Source organism: Artibeus jamaicensis, unplaced genomic scaffold, assembly GCF_021234435.1.
Source record: "Artibeus jamaicensis isolate MK-2021 breed Jamaican fruit bat unplaced genomic scaffold, CSHL_Jam_final scaffold_916, whole genome shotgun sequence".
Classification (NCBI taxonomy): Eukaryota; Metazoa; Chordata; class Mammalia; order Chiroptera; family Phyllostomidae; genus Artibeus; species Artibeus jamaicensis.
Genome location: NW_026522059.1, coordinates 34,412,896 through 34,427,696, shown reverse-complemented (window position 1 = coordinate 34,427,696; position 14,801 = coordinate 34,412,896). Strand labels below are relative to the sequence as shown.

The window sequence follows — 14,801 nt, the reverse complement described above, 5'->3', positions numbered from 1 at the left end:
CCCCTCCTACAAGTTTGGATAGATGTGGTTTCTTTAATTCCATAGATGTCAGACTTCCATTCAACTCAATTTCTGATAGTTCTGAGGGATTGTGGTTCTATAGTTTAGTTGTCACTTTGATGTGGTTGCGTGAGGAGGGGAGCTGTGCTTACCTACACCTCCATCTTGACCAGAAGTCTGCATGATTCTTTTCTAACTCCCAATTTGTCCTTTTTAATCCCTGTACCTTTTTCACTCAGTCCTCTAACTCTCCTTTCTTCTGGCAACCATCAGTCTCTCCTTTGTCTATTACTGCTTATATATTTATGAGTCTGTTTCTGTTTTGTTTGCTTGTTTATTTTGGTTTTTTTTATATTACATATATACATGGAATAATGTAGTGCTTATCTTTCTTTAACTGACATATTTCACTTAGCATAATACCCTCTAGTGGATGTTGCTGTATTGTTCCTGAGCCTAAAGAAAATGTTTTTAGTTTTACTCCAATAAGTATAGTGATAGCTGAGGGTGTGTATTATATGGCCTTTAGTATGTTGAGATATGTTCCCTCTAATCCCACTATGTTGAGTTTTTATCACATATGGGTGCTGGATTTTGTCAAATGCCTTGTTTGCATTTTTTAATATGACTATATGATTTGTATCCTTTATTTTTTAAATGTGGTCTATTACATTAATTAATTTGTGAATTTGAGTCATCTTGGCATTCCAGAAATAAATTGTACTTGAATATAGTGTTTGATGTTTTTAATGTTTTGCTGAATTCAGTTCGCTAATATTTTTGTTGAGGACCTTTTTGCATTCATTTTTATCAAGGATATTAGCATATATTTTACTTCCTTTGTAGTATCTTTATCTGATTTTGAAATCAGGATAATGCTGACCTCATACAATGAGCATAGAAGTTTCTCCTAAGTAGAGACGTTATCTGTTGGCAGCTTGGGAGAGGAATCTAGCACGGGAACAATGGCAGCTGTCCCTGTAGCTCTCTCCCAAGAGCCAGATAACCCAGTCTTTTCTAGTACAACTCCTGTCCACTGCTGCCCCACCCCATCTGGGGGAGCCCAGAGTGAGTGCCTGAAAAGAAGATTTTTTGCACCGGCCTTTGATAGGGTGCCTGGTTTTCTAGAAGACTCTTGTCTCTCCCTGTTGATTTTCATAGCCAAATATTATGTAGGTTCTTCTTCCTGGTTCTGGTGCTCTGTGCTGGGGATTTGAGCTTTAAGTTAAGACCCCACACCCCTAAGGAGGGACCTTTATAGTTGAGGTATCCCTCTGGATTCTCAGCCACCACATGTGTGTGTGGGAACGCCCTTTTCACAACCCCCCCCTTCCTACCAGTCTTGTTGTGGCTTCTGTACATCCTTGGATATGAGTCTTGTATTCACCTAGTCTTCAGTTGGTTATTTAGGTTGATTATTTCTATAATTGAGTGGTAATTCCACTTTAGTCTTAGAAGGAGGTGAGTGTAATTTTCACCTACTCCATCTTCATCTTGGGAACCTGAAATAATATATTCTTTTTTTTAATTGTATTTGTTTACTTTTAGAGAGAGAGGAAGGAAGGGAGAAAGAGAATGAGAGTAACATCAGTGTGTGAGAGAAACACTGATCAATTGGTTACCCCTCATACATCCCCAACCAGGGAACCAGCCTGCAACACAGGCACGTGCCTCAACTGGGAACACAACCAGTGACCTTTCAGTTTACAGTACAATGCCCAGCCCACTGAACCACACCAGTCAGGGCTGAAATAATATATTCTTGAAAATTTTTAGGTTTTATCTCCATAAATTTTATCTTTATAGACTGAATCTATGTAGAGTTATCATCTTGCTTCCCTCTTTACTTTCTTCATCCTGAAACAAGATTTTTCTCAAATTCTATATACTTGTTAGCCTTCTTTTTTACAATTTTTGTTTGTCAATTCACTTTTTGTAGCTTGGATACATGGTAGCTGGGAGCCCAGATTAGGTAAATTGCATTTACCTAGATGTCTCCATTGTTGCCCTTTATTCCTGAGGATTCCAGAGAAATACAGATTTATCATTGTTTTATTAACAAATGTGATATGGGATCTAAACCATTTAAAATTATTCCTATTGTTAAACATCATTATTACTTCTTCCTGGTTAATGCAGTTATTACAAAATGGTATTTTATTTTCTATTTGTCTTAATTCTAGAGCAAAGACCCTGAGTATGAAAAACATGAAAGAAATGGAATTTAAAGTGAAAACAGAAATGGATGGCGTAAGTTTAGTTTCCTTTACTTTGGTGCAATTATTAACAACTTTTGTGATTCCCATAGTTTTAGGATATTAGAAATAGATAAATTATGACATTTTTAACATTATAAATGTATTTAATTAGTTTGAACTTTAAGTTTTATATATGTGACATACACACACTCATACACACATATACACAGGGTTCAGCAGAAGTAAGGCCTGCTTGAGTATGGTTGGTAGAGTAATAACTTGGGTGTAATAATTTATAGATTTTATTTGAATGTATCACCTAAAATATCATATTGTGTGCTTGAGTGTGATATTGTTATGTTACAGAATTGCATGCTTATGATTTAGTAATAAAAAGGGCATTATTTGTGCCACACCCTGTTTGTATGTTTGTATGTGTACGTATACACACACATACACAAAACAGTTGGCATACAACCAATTAGTAGAACAACTACAACAAACCTTGTATTAGCACTCAGATAAAACAATAGCATAGTTCAAAGAACTACAGTCCACATGTAGAATCATAGTCCAGATTAACTCAGGTGTTTAGAAACCTGTTTTTCATTACTAAGTTCCATCAAAGAACCAAACTAAACTAAAGGTTGTTCAAATTATACAATGAAGGAAGGAAGGAAGATAGGAAAGATAAAAAAGAATAAGGTGAAGTCAGATCGTTTTTTAACACACACAATGAGACTGTATTATTAGCAGATTTAATTCTATTGGTTATGGAATGCCAGTGGAATCAGGTTCTTGCACACTGCACACCTTTCCTTTTTATGAAAACGACTTCTTTGTCTCATCCTGTTCAGTATTAGCAAGTTAATTGTGTTTGTCTTCTAGTTTTTTATTCTGAGGGATGGATGGCCAAAACAAGTTTGAAATAAGAAAAAAATTGCCTTGAATTTTTTTTGCCACTTGACCTCACTTTGAACCCATTTTGTAAATGCTTAATCAACTTTATTTTTTTTACATTTACTTGTTCCAGTACCTCATGATCACCCTCAGAACAGAGACAACTGACCTTCCACCAGCAGGACCAATGTCAGGGTACTTCCGAGTAGAACCAGAGCAGCAGGTAGCGCCAGGAGTCCTTGTAGGACACCAGCAGCTTGGTTTTCATAAGTGTGTAGAGATTTGCTTCACAGAGAGCTGCTTAAGTTCAGAGCTTTTGAGAGTGTCCCAGTGTCAAGTTTCCCGCCAGTGCTGCCTTTCTTTTCTTTCCTGTCTCTTTGTTTTCTTTCCTTACACTTTACATTTGAATCTAGTGTTTTTGCCAAGTCCCAGACTGGCTCTTGGGAACCTAAATTACTCTATGGGCTATGTATCTACCCCCCACACAGATATATACCAATACATTAGCTTTGGCATTCTTATCTTTGAAACAGGAGTTTGAATATTTTTAAGCTTAGAGATCACTGGTTAATAATTTCTATCAGATCTTTACCTTCTCAGGCTAAACACATGGGGAAGTGAATGAAGGAATTTGTAGGAAGGTGAAAATGTTTCATGTCTTTAAACTTCAATCGGTTACAATCCAGTCACACACCTGAATAACAACTGTTCTTAAATGAAACAGTCATTCTCAGTTTGGGGCAGCTCTTCCCCTTCAATGAATTCAACACATTGAGAATTTATTCTCTGGCGCATTTTGAATCTGTATTCTTTAATGAATACCTGTATTTTTTAAATTATAGTTTATTGATTGTGCTATTACAGTTGTCCCGATGCTTCCCCCTTTCCCCACTCTGCCCAGCACCCGCGAATCCTTCAGGCGATCTCCAACCATTGTTCACATCCATGAGTCACGCATACAAGTTCTTTGGCTCCTCCATTTCCTGTGCTGTACTTTACATCCCCATGGCTGCTCTGTAAAAAATACTGTCTTAACTGAAAACAATCTACCAGCACAATTATGTGGTGTGATCAGTGGGTGGGTCTAGGGTGAGGAATTTCGTGGTAACTAAATATGACAGGCCCAAGAATAGTTTTATTTTGGGTTTGTAAGAGATTTAGTCTTAACTAGAAGTTGGTTTGATAACTTAAGGATTTTTGTGTTCTTCAGTGACTTATTGCAAGTGTCTTCACTTTCTAGAGTGTACTCAGTTGGATAGCTATAGGAACTTTATGTGATAATCTAGTTTAAATATTAACCTAATTGTAAATGTGAGAAAACTGAGAAAGGTTAAGTGAATTGTCCAGGTTCACATGCTTAATATTTCTTTTATCTTTCTTTCTCCGCTTGGATGATTTACTTTCCCCTGTGTCTCTTCTATGTAAATACTAAAGCCTGAAAGAGTAAAGCTTTATGTAGTTGGTATGGAGTTATCATTTCATAGAACATAATCACCCTCTCAATTTCCAGGTCTGACTCCTGCCCAAAGGTCATGGAGAAGACAGTTTCAGTTCCATACCATCAATTGCCACTGGGGAGACCTGGGCAAATGACCTGGGCAAATGACCAAAGCAGATACCTTTCATATCGAGACTTTTCCTTCTCTTTTTCTGTGTGCCTTACCTGCATCCTGGCAATGTAGGGCCTAGGCCTGCCCAAAGTGAAATGAAACTTCGGATACAACCTCTAGGTTTCTTTCTCTCATTAGGGTTATCAGCCACTTGTAAGGTCACACACCAGCCAAAGGAAAGCTGTGTCCTTATGAGGCTAATGGCTGCCAGTATGAACTTTTAGGACATGTTTTTGTTTTTTAAAATATTCATGATTAAGTAGATAAATTTTTAAATTTTATATTGAGTAAGAGAAATAACTTTTGGAAGAATAAACCTTCCTCATACTCTGGGTATTCTAGGCCATTGCAACCCCAAAACCCAGTAAGTAAGGATAAGAGCTATTTTCTGAAAAGCTTCAGACTTATTTCATGGTTATTAATGTTTCTTAGTGAATGTAATATACATATTTTCTCCAAGAAACATGGTAGTATATTAAGTTCCCCAAATATGTTTCAATAATAAAAATGCTAGCTAAGAGATTGCTTCCATGACTGAGTGACATTTGGACTTGTAAGATTGAGATTTATTGACTAGAGTTATCCTTTTTTATTTTATTCACGTCTCCGAATCTAATATTTTTCTCCTCCAAAAGGAAACCCTGCAACAGGTGAAAATTATCTCAATAAACCAACCACTTGTTTTTCTGAATGCAAGGAAGTTTCATACTGATCTGATGACTATAATCCAGAAAGAAAATGCCAGCGACCAGCCACTTGACGATACCGGCAAGGTAGGGCCAACTGTTTCATGGTTACATGTCGCGATACAGGTAACCCTATGTCATGATACTAAAGAATGTATACATTCATTAAAGTCCCCCTTCATTCAGATTTCCTTAGTTTTACCTAATGTCCTTTTTCTGTTCCAGGATTCCACCTAGAATATCACATCACATTTAGTTGTCTTTTCTTAGGTTCCGCTCTGCTGTGACGGTTGCACAGACATTCCTTTTTTGATGACTTTGACAGTTTTAAGTAGGTCTGGTTAGGTAGTTTGTAAAATTTCCCTCTGTTGGATTTATCTGGTGTTCTTCTCACTGTAAGACTAGAGATGTAACTTTTGGAAGGAAAATTATGGACGTAAAGTGTCATTTTCATCATATTATACCAAGGGTTCGTGCTGCCAACATGACTTATCACTGTTGCCAACTGACTTTGTCACCTGGATGAGGAAACATTTGTGAGGCTTCTCCACTGTCAAGTCCGCTCTCCTGTCCCCCTTTCCATACTGAACCCTTTGGAAGCAAGTTTCTAAGTCTAGTCAATACTACAGGAGTGTGCAGTCATTTTGTAGCTCCTTGTGCTTGGAATATTTACATAAATTCTTCAAAATTCTTCAGCATGGAGGACTTCAGAGGCATACTTTTAAGACCAGTAAAAGGAAACTCAGATCTGTCAAATGTCTTTCAGGGGCTAGTCCCCCTTTTGAGCTGTCTGAATCATCACCAGCCCCAGGACGTAAGGTAACCTAGTGGGGATTATTTGGTAGCTGTCAGAACCAGACTTAAAATACATAATCTGCACCATTGGGTATCTAGAAAGGAAAATAAATGTTCTGTAGTCAACCTCCAAGGTGAAGATTGATTTCAAGGGAAATATAGTGTAACTGAGCACTTTGGAGCATGAGGTTTGAAATGTAAAGGCATGAGCCCAGGTGTTAACCCAGGTTCTGACCAGCTTTGTGCCTTTGGTCAAGTTATTTAACCTTTTCAAAATTTAGAAATTTTAAAATTTTTATAAAAAAATGAGATCAGTAACATCATAGAATTGTTCTGAGAATTAAATGACTAATGTAAAGTCCTTGGAATGCAGTATCCATTGTCATAATTAAAAATAACAATAATTAACAATAATACATTTTGAGATGTGGATAGCATGCTATCTCTTTAGGGCATCAATTATCAATTTTAAGAAGTTTATAGGATATGGAGTCATTTTTATTACTCAGCATTTTCATAAATTAGGAATGTTTCTTGGGCATTTTCATAGGTCTCAAGATGAACAGTTGACTTCTGTATAATATGAAATATATGGTTAGTGATTCTCTCTCAAAGAATGCTGTGTTATTGATGTTACTTTCTGATTGGATATACTATATGAAATCACATTAAAAATTTACTTCCCGATCAAAAATCAAGCAGTCTTGCATGACATATTTCAAAGGAGATAGTTTGACTTGATAACATAAATTGTCTACTGAGCAAATTCATACTTAGAGCTGATGACCATTTTATTATTTCAGCCTGTTACATTTACGGTTCTGAAAAATAAGCTATGGAAAATAATTATTGGAAACTAGTTATTTTTTTATTTTAATTGTTGTTCAAATACAGTTTTCTGCCTTTTACCCCCACCCCAGCCCAACCCTCCAGCCCTCCCCACCTCCCTCCCTCCCATCATACAAATGATTTCCACCCCCTTTAATTTTTGTCCATGTGTCCTTTATACTTGTTCCTGCAAACCCTTCCCCTTTTCCCCTGAAATTCCCTCCCCTCTCCCCTCCGGTCACTGTCAGCCTGTTACCAATTTCAGTATCTTTGGTTATATTTTGCTTGTTTGTTTATTTTGTTGATTAGGTTCCTGTTAAGGGTGAGATCATATGGTATTTTCCTTTCACCGCCTGGCTTATTTTGCTTAGCATAATGCTTTCCAGTTCATTATTTTTGTTATTTAAGGAGAAAAGAATGCACTTCTTTTCAGGGGCAGAAATGAATTTTTATAATGCTATTATTCTTTATATTTATTTTTATTTCAGTGTGAACGAAACACCTTGCTCATTTCTCCATCCAATGGCAATAGTTGCAACGGTGAGTCAGTTTTTTAAAAAAAGTAAAGTGTTAGGACTTGACGGTACACCAGAGAATGGTACCTGCTTCCCCTTCTTCTCTCTCCGCCTGCCTCCTGCGTCCTTTTTCCCCTCCTCACTTTTCTCCTCCCTCCACTTTCTCCTGTTCTTCTCCTCCCTTTCCTGCTTGGTCCTTTCCTTTTTTTCTCCCCTCCCCCCTCTTCTCTTCTTCCTCTTGTCTTCTCTCTCCTTCTCTTTTTCTTCTTTGTCTTTACCTTCCTCTTACCTCCTGCTCTCTTTTAGAAGTAAATTTATGTAAAGATGTATAAACCTACACAGAATGAAGATGTAAAACCTTATTTCAAGGCATTAAAATACTCAAAACACTTAAATATATGGTATTTATAAGTAAATAAGGGAAATACAATATCCATTGTTTAGTATATTTGATATACATGAAATTACACCTCTCTCCCATATTGTATACCCAGATGAATACCAAGTGAATCAAAGGCCTATGAGTGGTAGACAAAATATAAATTTAGAAGAGACTATATACAAAAACTGTAAAGCATTAAACATAAAAACAATGGTTATTAAACTGCACTGAATTATTTATCAAGAGCACCAAATAAAGCATGAATGGCAAGCCAGAGTGAAAGATGATGGATGTAACAAAGAGTTGTGCTCTCCAACATATCAACAGGTAACAGGCAGATGGCCCAATATAAGAGCAGGCAGAAGACATGGACTGGCATTTCTCAAATGGAGACATTTCCAATTTTTCCAATAAATATATGAGAATATGATTAACTTCACTGTTATTCATAATAATTATCAGGGACATGTAAATTAAATTCACAATAAATAACTAGGTACCTAACTGGTAAAATCTGACAACTCTAAGAGTTGGTGAAGATGTGGGCAGCAAGCAGACTCTCACAGAGCTGGTGGGTGTGTCAGCTGTTACACCACCCTGGGGAATAGTGGGGCAGTACCACGTCAAGTTAAAGACACCCATACTGTATGGTCAGCTTCTAGTGATACATCCTAAAGAAATGAGAGCTTATGTGCAGCAAGTCACACAAGTAAGAATGTTCACACAGTATTGTTTGTAACTCCAAATCTAAACACAGCTCACAGTTCACAAAAAAGCAGCAGGTCTATATAAACTGCATATATTTATACACTTGAGTTTTTATTTGACATATTTATTACATAGCAGAGTTATTAAAAATTAAAATTGGATGAATCCTATAAACATAATTGGAAGAAAGCAAGACAAAGAAAAATATTTTAAAAGTCCAATTTCATTTATACAAACTTAAAACAATAAAAAAGCTGAGCTATATTAATTTTTGTACTTCTAAAGACAATAAGAAAAAATCTTTTGATATTTGTACCTTGGAACATATAGAGATTGTTCTTAGTAACTTTTTAAAATAATTTCTCCAAATCTGAAAACAACTAAAATATTTATTAACAGTACAAGAACATGTGAAATGCTTATAGGAGGATAAAATACATACTACAATATTTATTACTGTATATAATATGTTTTGAATGAATATGTGACATATAGAATAAAACAATAAAATAAATATGGCATAAACACATGAATCATTTGCACGACCTATATCGACATGGGTGTGGCTCAGACGTTAGCTTCTCTGGTCTTTTCTGACTTCTTATGTCACATTTTCTGTTTCTTGTCTTGGCTGTAAAAGAATGTTTATATAATACTATAAGCATTATACAATAATGTATTTAGTATATATTTTTATATATAGTATATGCATTATATATGTTTAGCATGTATATCAGTATTTAGCATATATAGAAATAGTCTGTCCAGAACGTATCCAGCCATGTAATATGAAAAATAGAGACATTTATTAAATAAGACACAAGATACAAGAAACGTTGTACATAGGACAGTGACACTTCAGTCTCCTCGTTAGGGGCATGTTAGGACCTCACACATTCTCTCAATCGCCAGCAGCTGCCCATTGTATTTTCCCGAATCTCATCAATGACAAGAAATCTCTTTCCTTTCAAAGGTGATTGGAGTTTTGGGAAAAACTACAAGTCACAGGGTGCCAAATCTGGGCTGTAGGGGCCTGAGTCACCGGGGAGATTTCATGTTTCACCAGAAAACTGCACGAGACATGATGTATGAGTGGGCATATTGTCCATGAAACTACCAGTCATGAGTTGCCCATAGCTATAGCCTTTTAAATCATCTGAATAGTTTTCTTGAAGGAATTTCCAAGCTTAACTCAAAATTCGATGCAGATTCACTGCTCTGCTTGCTCCGTCATTTTGAATGCGATGACCACACAGTACACATGCTCCCTCAATGGCGTCTATCCCCCTCCCACACTGACCAGTATAGTGAAGTCATCATTGTTTGCACATGTGCATTCCAGTCCACTCTCCTTGGCTGCCTGGTTACATCAATGTTGGACAAACTATTCTCATTAACAATGGCTGGACTTTTTCTGGACAGACTATTATATATATATATTATACATTATATATTATACATAATATATAGTACATATATACTATATATGTGACATAGTACTTATTTAATGATCATTTCTTGAGTGTTAAACTTTTTTAAAGCATTTTTACCTTTGTTTCCCTTTTCATTTCCATTGCATTTTTTTATACTTGTGTACTAAATGAAAATTATAATAGACGAGACTCACTTTGCACAAGAAGAGTAGCTGATGAGCACGGTCTCTTTTGCTGTATTCTTGTGAAGCCTTTGGCCCCCAGGGCCCCTTTTATAGCAGTCAGAACTGGTTGACCAGAATATTTTTCTGGCATCCTCCTGCTCTCCCTTCTTCTGATGCTCCAAGGTATCCCGGGTTCTGTCATTTATCCTTGTTCAGGACACCGTCCTGCTTTCATCCCGCTGTGTGCTAAATGCCAAGGTTACATTTCCTGTTCTTGCTTTCCTTTCTCGATTTAACTCCAATCACAATTCATTTACTACAATTCTTGGTTTTATTACCTTCATTTCTTCACTTTTGTTGCTCTGATTCTGTGTTTAACCATTTTCAAAATGAATCTGTATGATTTTCATATAGATGTTTTTTTCTTCTATGAGACATTCTTGTTTTTATTCCATGAATGTAAAATACCCAGTTTCCTGAACTTGCACTCCTCCTATGAGGCAAAGTAGCCCGAGAATCTTCCAAACAATAGGCTGCAAGAGGCTACTGCCAATGTTGACAATGATGCACAGGCTGAGATGTAACTGCCATTGCAGCTTTATTCTGTTTTGTGCTGTGATGGCAGGTTGACTTTAAGTCATCTTTACTTAAAATTTCTCTTATGCTTAAAACAATGATAAAAGGTCCCTTCTGAGAATTAAGTGCCCATGCTTGAGCATGGCACCTAAAACTCTCTTTTATCTTCACAAACTGTTTTTTCTTTTACTACAGACTACACGAGTCCTCCATCACGTTAGACAAATCAGTTAATGGCCCCTAATTTAATTATCCCTGGCTCTGAGTCTTTATACTCTCTCGAGTATAAGCATCTCCCTTCTTTGCCAATCTAAATCATATACTCTTTTCAAGATGTAATGGAGAAGTAAAATAAATCGAAAGGACAGAATCCTTGGCAACCCCATTAAGTACAAAAATAAGCCAACAAGACCCATGCAGGGAAGTATCCAGTCAAGTGCAACCTGGAATTCAGTGTCTTCAGGTGTTAAATGGAGATCATAATAATAGGGAAGCCAGAGAGACTTCCACACACTTCACTCAAATAGTCTTATATGGCTAGAGTTGTTTTATTTGTGCATATTTGTCTTTTAACTGGATTTTAAGGCAAAGGGTGCTTTTTCCCCCACTTCCATTGTATTATCTTTTATTGTCCAATGAACACTTGGCCAGTAAATGAAAATTATAATACCATTTGTAAAGCACTGTACAGTTTTCAATGGGCATTCTTCTTTTCAATAGATCTGAAATGGGTAAGAACTAAGTACTATACTTTCATTTTCAAATAGGTAATAGTATGCTATTCATTTTCCTGATGAAGAAGTTGAGGCCTGTGGGGCATGGCTTGCTCTGGATCGTGCCGTTGGTTAGGGACAGACAGAACTAGAGACCCTGGTGACAGCAGACATGCACACAGACAAGAGCAGCTGCTTGAAGTTGGGATCCATGAGTGCTGACCTTTCTGTGGCCTGCAAGGACACAAGCAAGAAGGGTGGGCTCGTTGTAATCCAGAGATGAAAAGGGACAGTGCCATCTTCTTCTGGTTTGGTCACAGGGTATGAAATTGCAGGGAAAAAAAGGATGGCTTCAAAGAGATTTCAGCATGGAATGAGCATAGCTTACACTGTTTGTGAAAGGGGAGGGCAATACAAGTGATGATTTTGAAGCTTTTAAACTCTCATTCTGGGGTAATAATGAATCCAGGAGGATAGTTAGGAGAAGAGACATGTTTATTTTGGAAGATGGTGAATTTAAGATACTGGGAGGTGCCCTGGTCAGGTGGCTTCGTTGATAGGAGCATCGTCCCAAAAGGTTGTGGGTTTGATTCCCTGTCAGGGCACATAACTAGGTTGAGGGTACAATTCCTTGTGGGTTCAATCTCTGTTTGGGGCAGGAACTGGAGGCAACTGATTGATTTTTCTTTCTCTCTGTTTCCCTTCCTCTCTCTCTAAAATCAATGAACATATCCTCAGTTGAGGATTTAAAAAGTAACAAAGATTCTGGAGGTCATCCAGGAAAAACCAGATAGATCTGAAAGTTACTAAAGCAAAGGGAGACATTAGTTGAGCAAGAGAGTGGGAAAGAAAAAAAATCCCCTTCAACAAACTTTACAGAAGGGGAAGGTTTGTAGTTGAGCACATCAATGCATAATCAAAATACATAAAACAAACTATGTAAATAATAAGATGGAAGTCATCATATTTCTCTGAATGAAAAAACAAAATGTGCTCAAATGTGGAGAAATTGCGCATTACCATGTTCACTAGGTTATGTCCCAAAACACATTAGTGAAGCTGTGCCATTACCAAGAGGCACTCTGACAACATCTCTCTCGGTATGATTTTCCAGACTCACCTGCGCCACCTTCTCACCTGCCTAACCTCAAATGCTCCTGCCTCAGTCCGCACATCCCACTTGCCTTTTAATTTCTGCATTAGTTAATGCATGCCCTGGTTCACTAGGGCATAGTTCTTCTAGGTGCCACACATCTCTTAAGTCCTGGGCACGGTGACCGGTGCTGCATGTTTAAAGATGAAAAAAGCAGGTATGATCTCTGCCATAATGAATCCATAAGTCGAGCATAAGCCCCCACTCTCACCACCACCCTCCACTGCGCAAAGTAGCCATTGGGGAGTACCATTTTCCTACTGTTGCTGTAACAATAGACAGATTTTCATAAATGTGGTGGTTTAAAACAACAAAGTTTCATTTTCTTACAGTTTTAGAGGACAGAGGCTGAAATGAATCTGAAAATCAATGTGTAATAGGACTAATTTTTTTCTGGAGGTGAACCCATTTACTTGCCTGCCTGTTACCACTGGTTGAGGCCACTGACATTTCTCAGGGCCCCTTCCCTTCTCTTCGAACCTGTGGTGCAGCATTTGTAAATCTCTGTGACATCTTCTTCCACCACAACGTCTGCTCTGACCCTGACCCACCTGCTTCCCTCTCATGAGGACCCTGTAATTACACTGAACCCTCCTAAATAATACAGGATAACTCCCCCATTTCAAGGCCAAATCAAGGCCTTACTTTCATGAAGTTGTAAGTCTCTTTACCATATAAGGCAACATATTCACAGTTTCTGGGGATTAAGATATGGACATTTGCGGGGACTTTGTCCACCGCACCAAGTTGCTCCTGTACACCTTCACGCTTTCTGCCTGATTTTTTCAGACTTCTTATACTTCAAATTACTAATTCAGTTGACTGGGTTTCGGGCTTCATTGTGAGTCCATTGAGGCAGGGACCATAATCTCTCTTGTTTACCACTCGCATTTCTGAGGACAGTGCCTACTGTAAGCACCAAATACACCTACATTGAATAAGTCCTTGAGTGAATGAATGATTGAATGAAGTACTCAATAACATGCATAGGTTTTCAAAAGATGGTGTTGTGGTTTGTCCTAAATATTTCTTATCTTTTTGTTTTCTTGACAAATTAGAGATGCAAATCTGCTTCTCAATAGTTAATTGATATTAACAGAAATGCCTTTTCAAAAAAATTATGAGTGACTCACAGACTGTCAAGAACTTATTGAAGTTTATGAAAAGCACTCCTGAATTATGCAGCCATGGATACTTTTAAATTAAAGGTGTTAATGAATATTCAACAGGAAAGAGCAAGCTTCCACAGACTGGAATTAATTGTCCACCCACACCTGATGGTTTATTTTTTTCTGAAATGTTGTTTTTGGTAGATAAGGCCCATTATTTACCACATTCTGCGTGGGTATAGATTTGTTGTGTCCCATACACACGCTCTGAGTTTACCTCATTTTGCTTAATGCAGGATATTAGCTGTGAATTCACTTTACTCTTTTCTAGGACGATGTGATTTTTATTGCAGCGTTTGATTTACTTAGAAGCTTAGACCCGTGGTTAGAGCCATCAAATCTGTACAATGGCAGAACGGGGAGGAGACTGTATAAAGGAAAATGTCACTTATTTTTGGAAAATTTTCAGAAATCTCCATTGTATTTAAAGTTTCATTTGAGCAAAATGGTAACTTTCCCATTAAACATTTTTTTTTTTACTTTACTAAAGACATCGTGAATTGCTTTTGTTAAAATAACTTACTTAAATTATTACCCATAACTACAGGGTACAGTTCTTTTGCTTCATTTGTTTTGTATTGAGTGGTCTGAAAATAAGCAAATACTTTAATTAAAGGAACAGGAAAGAAATTCAGGTGTAAAAATGAAATACAAAGCAAGTACACAGTCAGAAAATGGAAGGGAAATTGTTGTATCAGTATTGAAAAAACCAAACATTCTAATAACAGTTTATTACCACTTCAATTATGAAGAGATTACAAGAAAATATAGAGAATGGCAAGTGTAAATTACAAGTGAAATAAATGTGACAAAATAGAAAAGAAAACTTGTGTTTTAAAGAATTTTCTATACTTTTCTAAGTGACCATTTTCTAGTCACTTAGACTCAGTGATCAATCTCTCTCTACAACATATACATAGATTAATTTTTCACTGTAGTACTAAGTCCAGATTGACACATAACTTTCTTAA

At 36.9% G+C, this 14,801-nt stretch overlaps 1 protein-coding gene across 1 annotated transcript in view; it reads left to right on the top strand.

Moving 5' to 3' along the window:
* The window catches only part of SLC26A7 (solute carrier family 26 member 7), a 73,628-nt gene that overhangs the window by 47,100 nt on the left and 11,727 nt on the right, over positions 1-14,801 (top strand). Inside the window, exons 12-14 of the mRNA XM_037140386.2 lie at positions 2,184-2,250; positions 5,344-5,481; positions 7,506-7,557. Of these exons, the coding sequence (XP_036996281.2) occupies positions 2,184-2,250; positions 5,344-5,481; positions 7,506-7,557 (257 nt within the window). The remainder of the gene's footprint in view (positions 1-2,183; positions 2,251-5,343; positions 5,482-7,505; positions 7,558-14,801) is intronic.